This window comes from Alosa sapidissima, chromosome 3 (assembly GCF_018492685.1).
Source record: "Alosa sapidissima isolate fAloSap1 chromosome 3, fAloSap1.pri, whole genome shotgun sequence".
NCBI lineage: Eukaryota > Metazoa > Chordata > Actinopteri > Clupeiformes > Clupeidae > Alosa > Alosa sapidissima.
The window spans coordinates 38745424-38758062 of NC_055959.1; the positions used below are offsets into that span (position 1 = coordinate 38745424).

A 12639-nucleotide genomic window follows, 5' to 3' on the forward strand; every position below is an offset into this window, starting at 1 on the left:
CTGGTTAGCACTCTGGACTTGTAACCGGAGGGTTGCCGGTTCGAGCCCCGACCAGTGGGCTGCGGCTGAAGTGCCCTTGAGCAAGGCACCTAACCCCTCACTGCTCCCCGAGCGCCGCCGTTGAAGCAGGCAGCTCACTGCGCCAGGATTAGTGTGTGCTTCACCTCACTGTGTGTTCACTGTGGCTGTTTGTGTTTCACTAATTCACCGATTGGGTTAAATGCAGAGACCAAATTTCCCTCACGGGATCAAAAAAGTATATATACATGCATGCTTATACTAATAAAGGCAGTATTCAATCCCTACCATGTCATTTCCTTACCTTATGATGACATAGATACGTTTGGCATGTAGGTTACCGCCCCCACGAAAGGGAAGGAATGCTAAATAGAGTGGTGGAAATAAGTATTGAACTCGTCAACAATTTTTTCAGTACTTCCACTGAGGCCTTTTGCATGAAATGTTCACCAGACATTAGTATTAACTCAGGTAATCTACCCATATAAAAAATCCAAACATTAAAGTCCATAAGTAGAGTTATGTGTAATAAAATGGAATGACACAGGAAAAAAGTATTGAACGCGCCCACTGAAATTTCTTAAATACTTTGTAGAAAAGTCTTTTGAACAACGAGGGATGTGTGCCAAAATCTCTACCCGGGACGAAAGTCCTGAAAATGACCACAACAGATGACACTATTATCACACTAGAGATGAATGGGACTTTTTTTCCCTTTATAGATATCCCCACACATTTCTACCAGATCAATCTTCATATTAAGAGAAATACTTTTTGTATTACACTTTGCCTAAAAAAATAAAATAAAATATGCAAATGAGGCAATATCTCATTAAATTTGCGTACATATACATTTTTGAAGGTACAGATTTTATGTGGTGATCACAATGTTTACAATGACCATGTAGTGTATATGTACGAATTCTGGTTTGATATTTTTAATTGTGTTTTGTGCTGTATTGAATGGAAAATTAATTTTATACAAACAAGGGATGCATAAGTGGGGTCAAAAATTACCCCATCAGTTGTTTTTTTGGAATATCTACATTTTAAATTGTTATCGTTTAATCTTCCATGTATTCCTCAAATAGGTTGTCTTTGACATGAGGCCATTTGGATTTGTATCTAATTAGTATATTTTTTGAAGTAATTGCATTTTTTGTGTCAGTACCACACTTTTCCATACGTGGGGTCAAAAATGACCCCAAGCATTTTCTATGGAATTTCAAAGGTTAATCCTAGGAACCTTTTATTTTTATCAACTGTGACTATCAGGTATACATTAACCGGGTATTGAGGCAACATTGAACCATAACGGACTTGCATATGGCCATACCAAATATTCTAATTAGGGAAGCTCCTGTATATGTGAAGTGCATGAATGTGCTTCATGACATTTTATAGAATGCCATCACTATGGTTGAGTATGTGCCCTGACTATCATACCAACATCCATGACTTTTTGATGTTGCAGTGAAGCTGCAGACTTGCTACCCTGTACCCCCAAGTTTGAGGCCTGACTGATCCCTCTATAGTCCTACCCCCTGTTTCTCTTTTGAGACAAATTGCTTACTAAACTTTTAGAAAGTCAGTTGCAGGTAACTTGCATGAGTGTGCATCAGTACGCATACATGAGTATGCATGGGTGTAAGTGTACAAACTCATGGATATGTGTGTGTGGTTGTGTGTGTATTTATACTGTACCGGAGAATGTTTGGGGAGATTTATGGAGCTTTTAACTAGTACATTACAGTTATTTTGATGATTTCCTATGATAATTTGTATTATTAACCTTATAACTTCATATCTGTAAAATATTGATTTTCATTCCGCATCTGTAAAATATTGATTTTCATTCCGCATGGTACAATGTTGCCTGGGGACAAAAACTAAGTTTATATCCAACCTTGCTATTATTATTGGAACGTTAAAATGAAAAATACAAAACAACAGGTTTATGGGATCTGGTAAACCTTTAGGTTTTGATATTACAATCTCAGGGACTAATAAACTGCCCTTTCTATCAAAACCATAAGCATCTGCATGTAAGATCAAGGTGTTGTCTGTAAATGGTGTTTGGACCCAAAGCTGCTGTTGAATAGGCTCTTTGTTTTCTTGCATTAGTTGAGGTGCAAGTGGCCCTCTCAAAGTCCATCTTAAGGGCATTTACTATCGAACGCAGCAATGCGCAGGTCGTCACATGTCTCCATGTCCGTTGATGGACATTTAACCGAGAATGTTTCTGCCATTTGTGTTGCACTCTGTTAGCTGTGGACAGTTGACGTTGAGAATCAGAAGAGTTGTCTGGTTTGTGGACAGTGTTCAGAGCTGCAAGTTTGGTTGATATTTTGCTGGTTGTATCGCACCCAGTCAGCACATGTAGTGCTGGGAGACACTGTGTCAGCTCGTCTCCCAGTGCTATGCAGATATCATGAAGTGGTAATATTGATCTTTTCACTCCTGAGTTGCGGATGAGCCAGAACAATTGTGTATAATAGGCACACAAAGACATCTGTGTCACCTGATGACAGTGTCAGTGATGTAGATCCATAAGTAGTTCTCTCACTTTCTCCAGATCTTTTGGAATTTTGTAAAATAAGGTTTCAAATATGAGTAATTGGTATGTACCAACTTATCTGTTCTTTGTGAGGAATAGCTTCATGACATGAAGACATTGTAACTTCATCAACTTGTCTGAGACAATCTGGTGATGACATTTTCCCCATTTTGCAAAGAAACAAAACAAAAACACTAGCAGCTAGCTAGCTACAATACACACCAAATTTAATATATAAAACTGATACAAATGCATTATAATTATTTAAATACACAAAACTACAACTCATGATAATGACACGTAAGAAGACACATGCCAACACAAAGAATAAAGAGTAGATTTCCTTACTATTCTTGATCTCACAAGTCATCTTGCTTTACAGCCATGTGCTCTGTTATGACCTTAGGTCACTATGGCTGCCAAATAAACTTTTGACATCAATATTTAGAACAGGTAGGAAATGTAAGTGTTGTAAGTTTAAGTACTAAGTTACTTGTAAATGTAAGTTTAGGTTAATAAATAACTGGCCATTTCTTCTTAGACTTTATAATTATGGTCACTGTGAACATTGTGATCACCAAATCTGTAGCTTCAAGGGTTTACATGTACGCATATTTAATGAGATGTTGCCTCATTTGCATATTTTATTTAATATTTTAGGCAAAGTGTAATACAAAAAGTATTTATCTTAATATGAAGATGAATCTGGTAGAAATGTATGGGAATATTAATAAAGGGGAAAAAAGTCCCATTCACCTGTAGTGTGATAATAGTGTCATCTGTTGTGGTCATTGTCAGGACTTTCGTCCCGGGTAGAGATTTTGGCACACATCCCACGTTGTTCAATGGGATCATATTAGTCTATAACAGTTGAGATATTCTCCGCTAAATGAAGTGCATACAAATCTTACCCAGGACCTCTACTAATATGACAAAACTAATCAGTCGCAGTATTCAGGTGTGATTTTGGCCCATTCAACAGATAGTCTTTAAATCTTAAAGATTGTGAATTCTGTGATTGTGAATCCTGATCTTTAACTTCCAGAACTGTTCAATTGGATTGAAGTCAGGGCCTTGAATGTCTTTTCTCTGAAACCAATTGAGAGTTTCCTTTGCCAAATGCTTTAGATCATTGTCCTACTAGAAGGTCTAGCCATGTCTCATCCTCATCATCCTGGTGGATGGCAAGAATCTCCCAGAACAAATTGACTCCATTCATCATTCTTCAACTGTATGAAGTCTGCCAGTACCATGAGATAAAAAACAGACTCACACCATGATGCCTCCACCTCCAAACCTCATGGTTGTTATGGTATTTTTAGGGTGATGTACAGTGCCATTTTCTCCTCCAAACATGGTGTGTATGACATCCAAAAGTTCAATTTTGTTCTCTGACTAGACTACATTCTCTCAGTATTTCATAGGTTTGTCCAAATGTTGTGTAGCAAACTTTAAATGAGCTTCGACATGTTTTTCTTCAGCAATGGAGTCATGTGGAGTGAGGGTGCATAGAGGTGGTGGAGTGCATTGCCTATGATTTACTCTGTAACAATTGTATATATAGTATAAGTATATATACTCTTTTGATCCCGTGAGGGAAATTTGGTCTCTGCATTTATCCCAATCCGTGAATTAGTGAAACACACTCAGCACACAGTGAGGGGAAGCACACACTAATCCCGGCACAGTGAGCTGCCTGCAACAACAGCAGCGCTCGAGGAGCAGTGAGGAGTTAGGTGCCTTGCTCAAGGGCACTTCAGCTGTGCCTACTGGTCGGGGTTCGAACCGGCAACCCTTCGGTAACAAGTCCGAAGCGCTAACCAGTAGGCCACGGCTGCCTGGAATTTGTTTCCACCCAGTTGTACCTGCTGCCTCCCAGTCTTTCTGGTGCTTTCTCCGACTAGTCCTTGGCTTTTGGGCTACTCTTCTGACTTCCTGGCCAGAAATATTGCGAGGAGAGCCTATGCGCGGCCGACTGATGATGCAGTAAGCTACTTGGCAGATAATGGCCTCTATGCTGCTAACTGGAAGATTCCAAAGTTTTGAAAATGCATCTGTAACCAGTTCCATTGATGTTTCATGGTCTTGGGAGAGCTCTTTGCTTTTAACCATCATGAAATGTTTGTCTGACACCTTGCTAACAAAAACCTTTTTTATAGCCCATCAATATGTACTAATCCAATTTATATTAATTTGCACAGATAGGAGGGATATCCAACTACTTACAGATTCCAGCTCGTTCCTTGCCTTGGTCTAGGCCTACTGCTTTTTCTGAGCGTGTACAATACTTTTTTCCTGTCATTCCACTTTATTCCACATAACTCTACTTATGGACTTTAATGTTTGGATTGTTTTATGCGTGAATTACCTGAGTTAATACAAACTAAAAATATGCATCTTTTGTAACAAAGTATAAACACACACACACACACACACGACTTGAACTATTAGCAGATTTTTTCCTATTGACTAACGCTAGTAACAGAACTACGTCATCTGACAGGGTGTTCTTTTGAGCGGTGAATTTCACAGAGAATTCTGGGTCAGTATTGCCTGCACTCTCGGTATCTTCTGACTGCCTGGTACAAACCACACGCCCACACACACACCACCTTGGACCTCTTTATCACTGCATATGTGTGGAATGTACGCACTGTTATCTGTGTGAAATATAACTGCTGAAAGAGATGGATGAATTACAATCTGTCACAGGTGATTGTTCTGATAGCCTGAGTAGATAGATAGATAGATAGATAGATAGATAGATACTTTATTGATCCCCAAGGGGAAATTCGAGTGACTTCAAAATAAGGTCACTTGGTGGAGAATTTTAGAATCATCTTAAACAGTTAAACTGCATTTCAGCCATGTATGTTTTTGATTGTGGTGGTTGTCCAGAAAGGGCCTTGGTTGATTTTAGAATCTGTCAAATAGAATAAATTCTGGTGAGATCAGAGAGTCTACATTTCCATGTTTTTTTTTTAGCAGACACTTTTTATCCAAAGCGCCTTATGTCACCTGTATTTCCAGAGCCATTGTCTCCAGAGCGGTGGAAGCTGGGTTTTGAACCCACAACAGGCTAGTGCATGCTAACCCATCTCCTTAGCCACTACATCACCAACGCCCGTACTTTGCATGTCTTTCAATGTCTTAACATGTAGCTCACCATATCTGTTGTCTTCAACGCAAAAAAAATGTATGGGTCATGACTTGATGAACATGGAAAATTGTGGGTCCAAAGTCATACCAATTAAGAACCACTGGTTTAAACCTTCACAATTCACACAACACTGCAGGAATGGCAGTGACGGAACTCACACTGGTGAATGAATGTTGGCTGTCTGCCATTTAAGCACAGCCAAAATATCCTCTTTTGGATTAAGAACAGGGCTTTGTGATGGTCAGTCCAAAACTTTTATTGTCCATGAGTCGTTTTCTCATCATTTTGGAGGTGTGCTACTGTTGGATATTTGAATACGCTTTTGACGCAAAAAAGACAGGAGCCAGTGATCCCCAAAACAATACAATTGTATTATCTTTGCAAAGAGAGAGAATGACACAAAACAAATGGTTCGTACGACTCTGATGTGTTACATGTAAGCTTCCTTTATAGGTTCTGGTTACACAATCAGAGTGTGACCGTGAACACATGACCTAAAGCATCACTTCTGCATTCTTGAATGCCCCCCCAGACATCATAACTTTTACATATTAACTAAAGTTAGTTAAAATGTAGCTTATGTCTGTATACTGCAAAAACTGCTTATCTAACCACAAGTTATTCATATTATAGTAAAAAAAAAAAAAATCTAAAATGTTGTTGGTATTGTTTTCAGTAAAACAAGATCATTTTGACTCGCAGGAATTGATTCTGTACAAATGGGTAGCACAGCACAGACAAAGCTGCAGAGGCCACAGACACACATACTGTTATGTCAGGATCCGGCTTCATGTGGTCGTTGTGGCCATAGACATAATACACATGTATTATGTCTATGGTTGTGGCATCCTGATATAATGATAATGGACGACACGGTGGTCTGTTCACAGAAGTTAATGCACGGTCGAATAAACATGTATTATGTCTATGGTTGTGGCATCCTGATATAATGATAAGGAGGGAATCGTGGTCTCACATCAAAGTCTGTCAATCCTAAACATGTGCTACACACACACGTGCTGTTGGTTTGGATATCTTATGATCAACAATTCCGTACCTCATAGTTGTCTGCCAAACAGACACAAGCATGGACACGTTTCCTGTTTCCCTGACAGATGTCAGTGCCTGGAAAATCCAGCTCTATTTTTGTGTGGCCGTGCTCCTATTCAAATACGCCCCACGGCCATGCTCTTACATCACTCCCTGGTGCCTTGACCTGGTCAACTATTCAGACGGTTGACGGAATGTTTCATACAATCAGTGTGTGGTCAGTGATTTTGCGCCCCAAGGGACCATCCTGGGCCTTTGGAACTTCCACATTAGTCCTTCTAGTCTAGTCTACATTTGTAATCTTGGTTTTGAGTTTGACTTTGCCATGGGCTTCAGATCATGCAGTAATACCCCACTACGTCATCAGTAATACCCCACTGTGTCAGCAGTAATACCCCACTGTGTGAGCAGTTATACCCCACTGTGTGAGCAGTAATACCCCACTGTGTAAGTATACCCACTGTGTGAGCAGTAATACTGTATGCCTGGCTCCATAGCGCAGCACAGCAGTGGTAAATACAAATGTCAGTCTCAGTGCAAGGCACAGTGACCAGCACATCTCAGAGCTGCTGCTGCAGCGTGTGTGTCTGTGTGGTCTGTGTGCCTGTCTGTGTGTCTGCCTGTGTTGTCTGTGAGCCTGCCTGTGTGCCTGTCTGTGTGTCTGTCTGTGTGGTCTGTCTGTGTGCCTGTCTGTGTGCCTGTCTGTGTGGTCTGTCTGTGTGTCTGTCTGTGTGGTCTGTCTGTGTTGTCTGTGTGTCTGTCCGTCTGTCCGTCTGTGTGTCTGTCTGTGTGGTGCTGTGCCAGTCCAGTCTAAGTGCTCTTGTGATCCTGATAGCAACATGCAATAAGCAAAACCCAGTGTGACAAATATGTATAATAAAAACGGGCATGATATTTAATATAATAATTATTATTAATATAATAATATTTACTCAAATCTAAATTTACAAAAAAAAAAAAAAATTTCACCCAAGTGGAGATATTACATTTCAGAATAATAATCGCAGCTTCAGCAAAAAAATAAACATTTAAAAATATAGCAAGCATGTGTATAATTCAACAGTGCATACCTATAGAGGCGCCATCGTACGTTTTGCCATATTCAGTCAGTTTCTGCAAGGTGTGCTTAACTGCTTTTCTGGTTTTACAGGAGTACCATCAAAACGGTTGCCATTTAGTTGCATTTACAATTATATAACACAATATAACTGCTCCAACAATAATATTGCATAACACACATCATGTACCATGTACAGCTATAACAGAGACACAAGGAGCAGCTTCGGCTCTAGCCTTAACAGGCTTCTGGTCCACAAATCAAAGGGCAGAGCAGGATCTGTGTCACTCACTCTCATACACACACACACACACACACAGGCCTCTGGTCCACAAAGGGGGAAACACAGACACGTACGCACACAGAAACACAGACACACAGTGATTTGGTTTCACTATGCACAGTTGTCTAATTGATGCGGAAATCTGTGCTTTGTGTATTATCTGCAGGATTGGCCTCGTCTGACTTTCAATTTGAACCAATCTGGAACACCAGAAATTAGGCACTAACTAATCATAGCTCATCTTATTAACTGAATGGCATCAAGTTTATCCCCAGTCAATTAAAATGCAAATCTATAAGCAGTATTTTGAAGGCAATTTGATTGATTTCATTCCAACCATTGAGACATAGTGAGGATACAAGGTTTCATCAGACCCAGGTCAGATCTGTGCTAGAGTGAGGTGCTATCTGAATAATATGTAAACCTACTTCCTGTCCGCACGACTGCTCACTACTGTACCATCACAGAGACATTTGCGAGATCTTTGTGAAACCTTTCTGAAACGTTTGTCAGATGCTTGTGTGATGTTTTTGAGACGTTTGTGTAAGGTTTTTGAGATGTTTGTGTGAGGTGTTTTGAGCAGCTTTTTGTGCAGTGTTTTGAGACAGTAGTGAGTGGTGTTTTGAGACGTTTGCATACAGTGTTTTGAGACATTTGTGTGATGTTTGTGAGACGTTTGTGTATGTTTTTGAGGAGTTTGTGCGCGGTATTTTGATACGTTTGTGTCATGTTTGTGTAATGTTTTTGAGATGTTTGTGAGCAGTGTCTGGGCCCCCCTCAGGACCAGGCGACGGAGAGCATCTCCTGCACGTCCAGCATCTTCTCTCGGGGTTTCCCCTGCGCCTCTCCTCTCCTCACCTCCTCACTGTTTATCTTCTCCCAGTCACGAAACGACACAGGACGCACCCCTGCAGCGCACACACACATACACACACACACACACACACAAAGCATGAGCACGCCCACACCAAAACATAAACACACACCAGAACATAAACACACACACACACCAAAAATATAAACCACCAAAACATAAACACAAACACACACAAACAAAAACACGAACACAAACAAAGAATTACATGAAAATGAAAGTTTTCTTAAAGGAAGCAAACCAGATAAGAGATTGACCTGAAATTACAATTACAACCCCCTCATCAATTACTGGAAGAGGTCTAGATTTCAGTGAATCCTCTAAAAGGTCCCTCATGAAGGATGCTCTTTTGATGCCAATAGCCTGGCCATATCAGCGACAATCTTCCCTTTCCCCTTCCAGCCTTCCTGTACAGGTCATTTAGGAAGTTCACTTTCGGAATGATCTACAACTCTAATTATACATGTTTTGTACCTCGTCCATGCAAACCAGATATGCTCCCCTTTTATGGCAATCCCTCTATGGAGACCCCCTTACTCCAAACTCTCCCCAGCCATGCCCAAAGCCCAAGAACAAATGGCTTCAGTGACCTCATCACATCACAGTGAAAATACTTTTTATAGTTTTTATACTTCGTCAAATCAAACAGATTTCCACCTAATCAGAAAACACAATAATTTATCTGACATGGGGCAGGGTTCTAGCATTTCTACCATTGAGTCACTTTGGAGAACCAATGGCTGCCACTGATTGCGTCAGTGTAAAATGACTCACTCATAAACAAACGGCATTTAATGTCTTTGTTGACAGGTTTGTTGTTGAGTTTAATGCAACAAATTAAAGATGTACTCAAGCCATTTATTAATCCCTAAAACTCATCCTAGTTCCTGAAAGATACAGGAAAGATTTTCATTATTTTCGCCCAGACCCTCTGGGCACCCCAAACTTGATTAGCTCTCCAGGCATTTCTCAGAGGATTTGGCCTTGGATAAATTGGGAGGTATTACTAGACACCTAGTAAAAAAAATGTTTTTGCAGATTGGCAAAAAAATGCCTAACTTTCTCTAACTATAGAGGGACACTCAAGAATGGGTGGGTGAGAATGGGTGTGGCGCTAGCGGACATACCTCTCTTCTCCAGTAGGGGCGCTATACCCTGCGCTCCAGGCTTCGCCTCAGAGAGGTTGATGGCTCCCGAGTCCAGATCCTGAAGCAGCACGCGCCCTGTGTCAAAGCTGTCATTCATGGTGGTTGCTATGACACCGGTGGGACCTCTCTTCACCCAGCCACTGCAGTACAGACCTGCAGCAAGAGAAACGGAACCCGACAGAACCCCACGGAACCAATCAGAACAGAACCCAATGGGATCATGCGAGGCCATTGGAATGGGAGACAGTAGGAGTGGCTGGAGAGGGTAGCCAGAAGGCAGCGATGGGATTTCTTCGGTTGTTTATCATTTTAAAAGTCAAATCTATTCTGGTTGCATTTTCCAGCATCTCCGACTACACCTTTAAATCAAGTTAGAATGTCGTCCACCTCTAATAATAGATAGATAGATAGATAAATAAATAAATAGATAGATAGATAGATACTTTAATGATCCCCAAGGGGAAATTCAAGGTGAAATTGAATGTTAATTATGTGAAAATTATGTGAATGTGAAAATTAATGTGAAATTGCAATCTTTAAAATCCAAGTTCCGTAACTGGGGTGGGGATGTAGACACATTTTCCGACGTACCTGTGGTCTCCTGGACGCGGCCCATGTTGTTGGGGATGATGGCTTTGCGGGGGTCATAGGGCACGGCGGGGTCGATGGCTAGGCTCTTGTAGCCGATGCTACTGATGATGACGCCGCACTGCACCTCCTCCACCTCACCGGTGGGCACAGCACGCGCCCCCTCGCCCGACCCCTGCACACACCGAAACACAAAAAAGATAAAATAGCACACAGCATGGCACACACCCCTTCCTCCCTGCACATTAGTACACAGGACGTCGGAAAACACCTCCAATCCCTGCACATACCAAAGCCCCAAAAGATCAGAGCACACCCCTCTCCCAATCCCTGCACACACCAAAAAGGCCAGGGCATGGCATGTCCCTCCTTTATACTACAACAACAGGGGCTCTTCAAACAGAAATCTCCATCTCTGAGTTAAAATAATCAAATCCACGCGGTCATGTTTTCATGACACTCCAAGCGCTTCCTAGTGAAGAGGAACCTCACTAGCCACCCCCAGCAGGGATGACCTCACGCTGTGAACATTGAACATGTAACCTCACGGTTATAGTGACCAAAATGATCACGCGTTTCGGTATTATCACGGTATTTCTAAAAGTGTGTTCAATATGTTCAGAAAGCACTGATAGGCCTACACAAGCTGAAATAGTTTCAAAAAGTGTTCCGTTCACTTTTTTCTTCATGTTTAATTGACTATGTGCTTATAGCTTAACTTACCCTACCATAACCTGGAGTTTGCTATTTCTGTTATTTGGATGCAATGAGTGAGAACAAAGTAAGCGTTCAAAATAAAACTTTAGGCTACTGTATTCTCCCGATAATGACTGGAATGACTGAACAGTTAAATAGGTGGATAGTTTAAATGGTTAAATTATTTAGGTAGATAGTTGACGATAACTGACAGTTGGAATGGCTCTAATATTTGCTAGCAGTTATGCTAACTATGTTAACAAAGATAATAATGTTAACAAAGTTACTATGCTAACTAGCATGCTAACATGCTAGCATGCTAACTATGCTAACCATGTTACTTAGCTAACTTAGCTAATCGTTTTTAGCAGTTTTGCTAAAAATGCTAACTAACATGCTAACATGCTAGCATGCTAACTATGCTTACCACGTTACTTAGCTGACTTAGCTAATCGTTTTTAGCAGTTTTGCTAAAAATGCTAACTAGCATGCTAACATGCTAGCATGCTAACTATGCTAACCATGTGATTTAGCTAACTTAGCTAATCGTTTTTAGCAGTTTTGCTAAAAATGCTAACTAGCATGCTAACATGCTAGCATGCTAACTATGCTAACCACGTGACTTAGCTAACTTAGCTAATCATTTTTAGCAGTTTTGCTAAAAATGCTAACTAGCATAATATTGTAGTGAGGACTTTTATTTTGAAACAGTTTTTGGCAGAGGAAGCAGTTGAACAGGATGTGTAGTCTTAATAGGGCCAGTTTGTATGCTTAAAGCCTGAGACTGGCAGTTGGTCCAGGTGGCCCGAACACCTGCCATAGGATTCTAATTGCTTAACGGCCGTATTGTGATGTCATAATCATAATGTTAAGTCAATGGGGAAATTTTGATAGTTTTTAATTAATAGTTTAAAAAGTATAAAAGTTACAAAGCTGAAAAATACATAGCACCCATGTCCTAAGTAAGACCTACGTAACATAGTTTGAATGAAGTTTCTACGTTAAACGGTTGAAGCTGCATTAAATGCGTTAGAAGAAGAATAAGAACTAGAAAAGCATTTCCTGAAGGAAATACAGTGCATGAAAATGTAAAAATATGATGTAAAATATCATACAGAGTAAAAACAAACTATATTGGTTGCTAAGTAGATGAGGTTTAATATAGTTGGAATGACTGAACAGTTAAATAGGTGGATAGTTTAAATGGT

General features: G+C 40.5%; 1 protein-coding gene across 1 annotated transcript in view; it reads right to left on the reverse strand.

The window, feature by feature from the left end:
• Positions 1 to 8690: 8690 nt before the first annotated feature.
• Positions 8691 to 12639, reverse strand: part of fdxr (ferredoxin reductase) — a 48409-nt gene continuing 44460 nt past the window's right edge. Inside the window, exons 11-13 of the mRNA XM_042086791.1 lie at positions 10739 to 10910; positions 10127 to 10300; positions 8691 to 9033 (exon numbers count right to left, since the gene is read on the reverse strand). Coding sequence (XP_041942725.1) covers positions 8903 to 9033; positions 10127 to 10300; positions 10739 to 10910 — 477 coding nt within the window. The 3' untranslated portion in view covers positions 8691 to 8902. The remainder of the gene's footprint in view (positions 9034 to 10126; positions 10301 to 10738; positions 10911 to 12639) is intronic.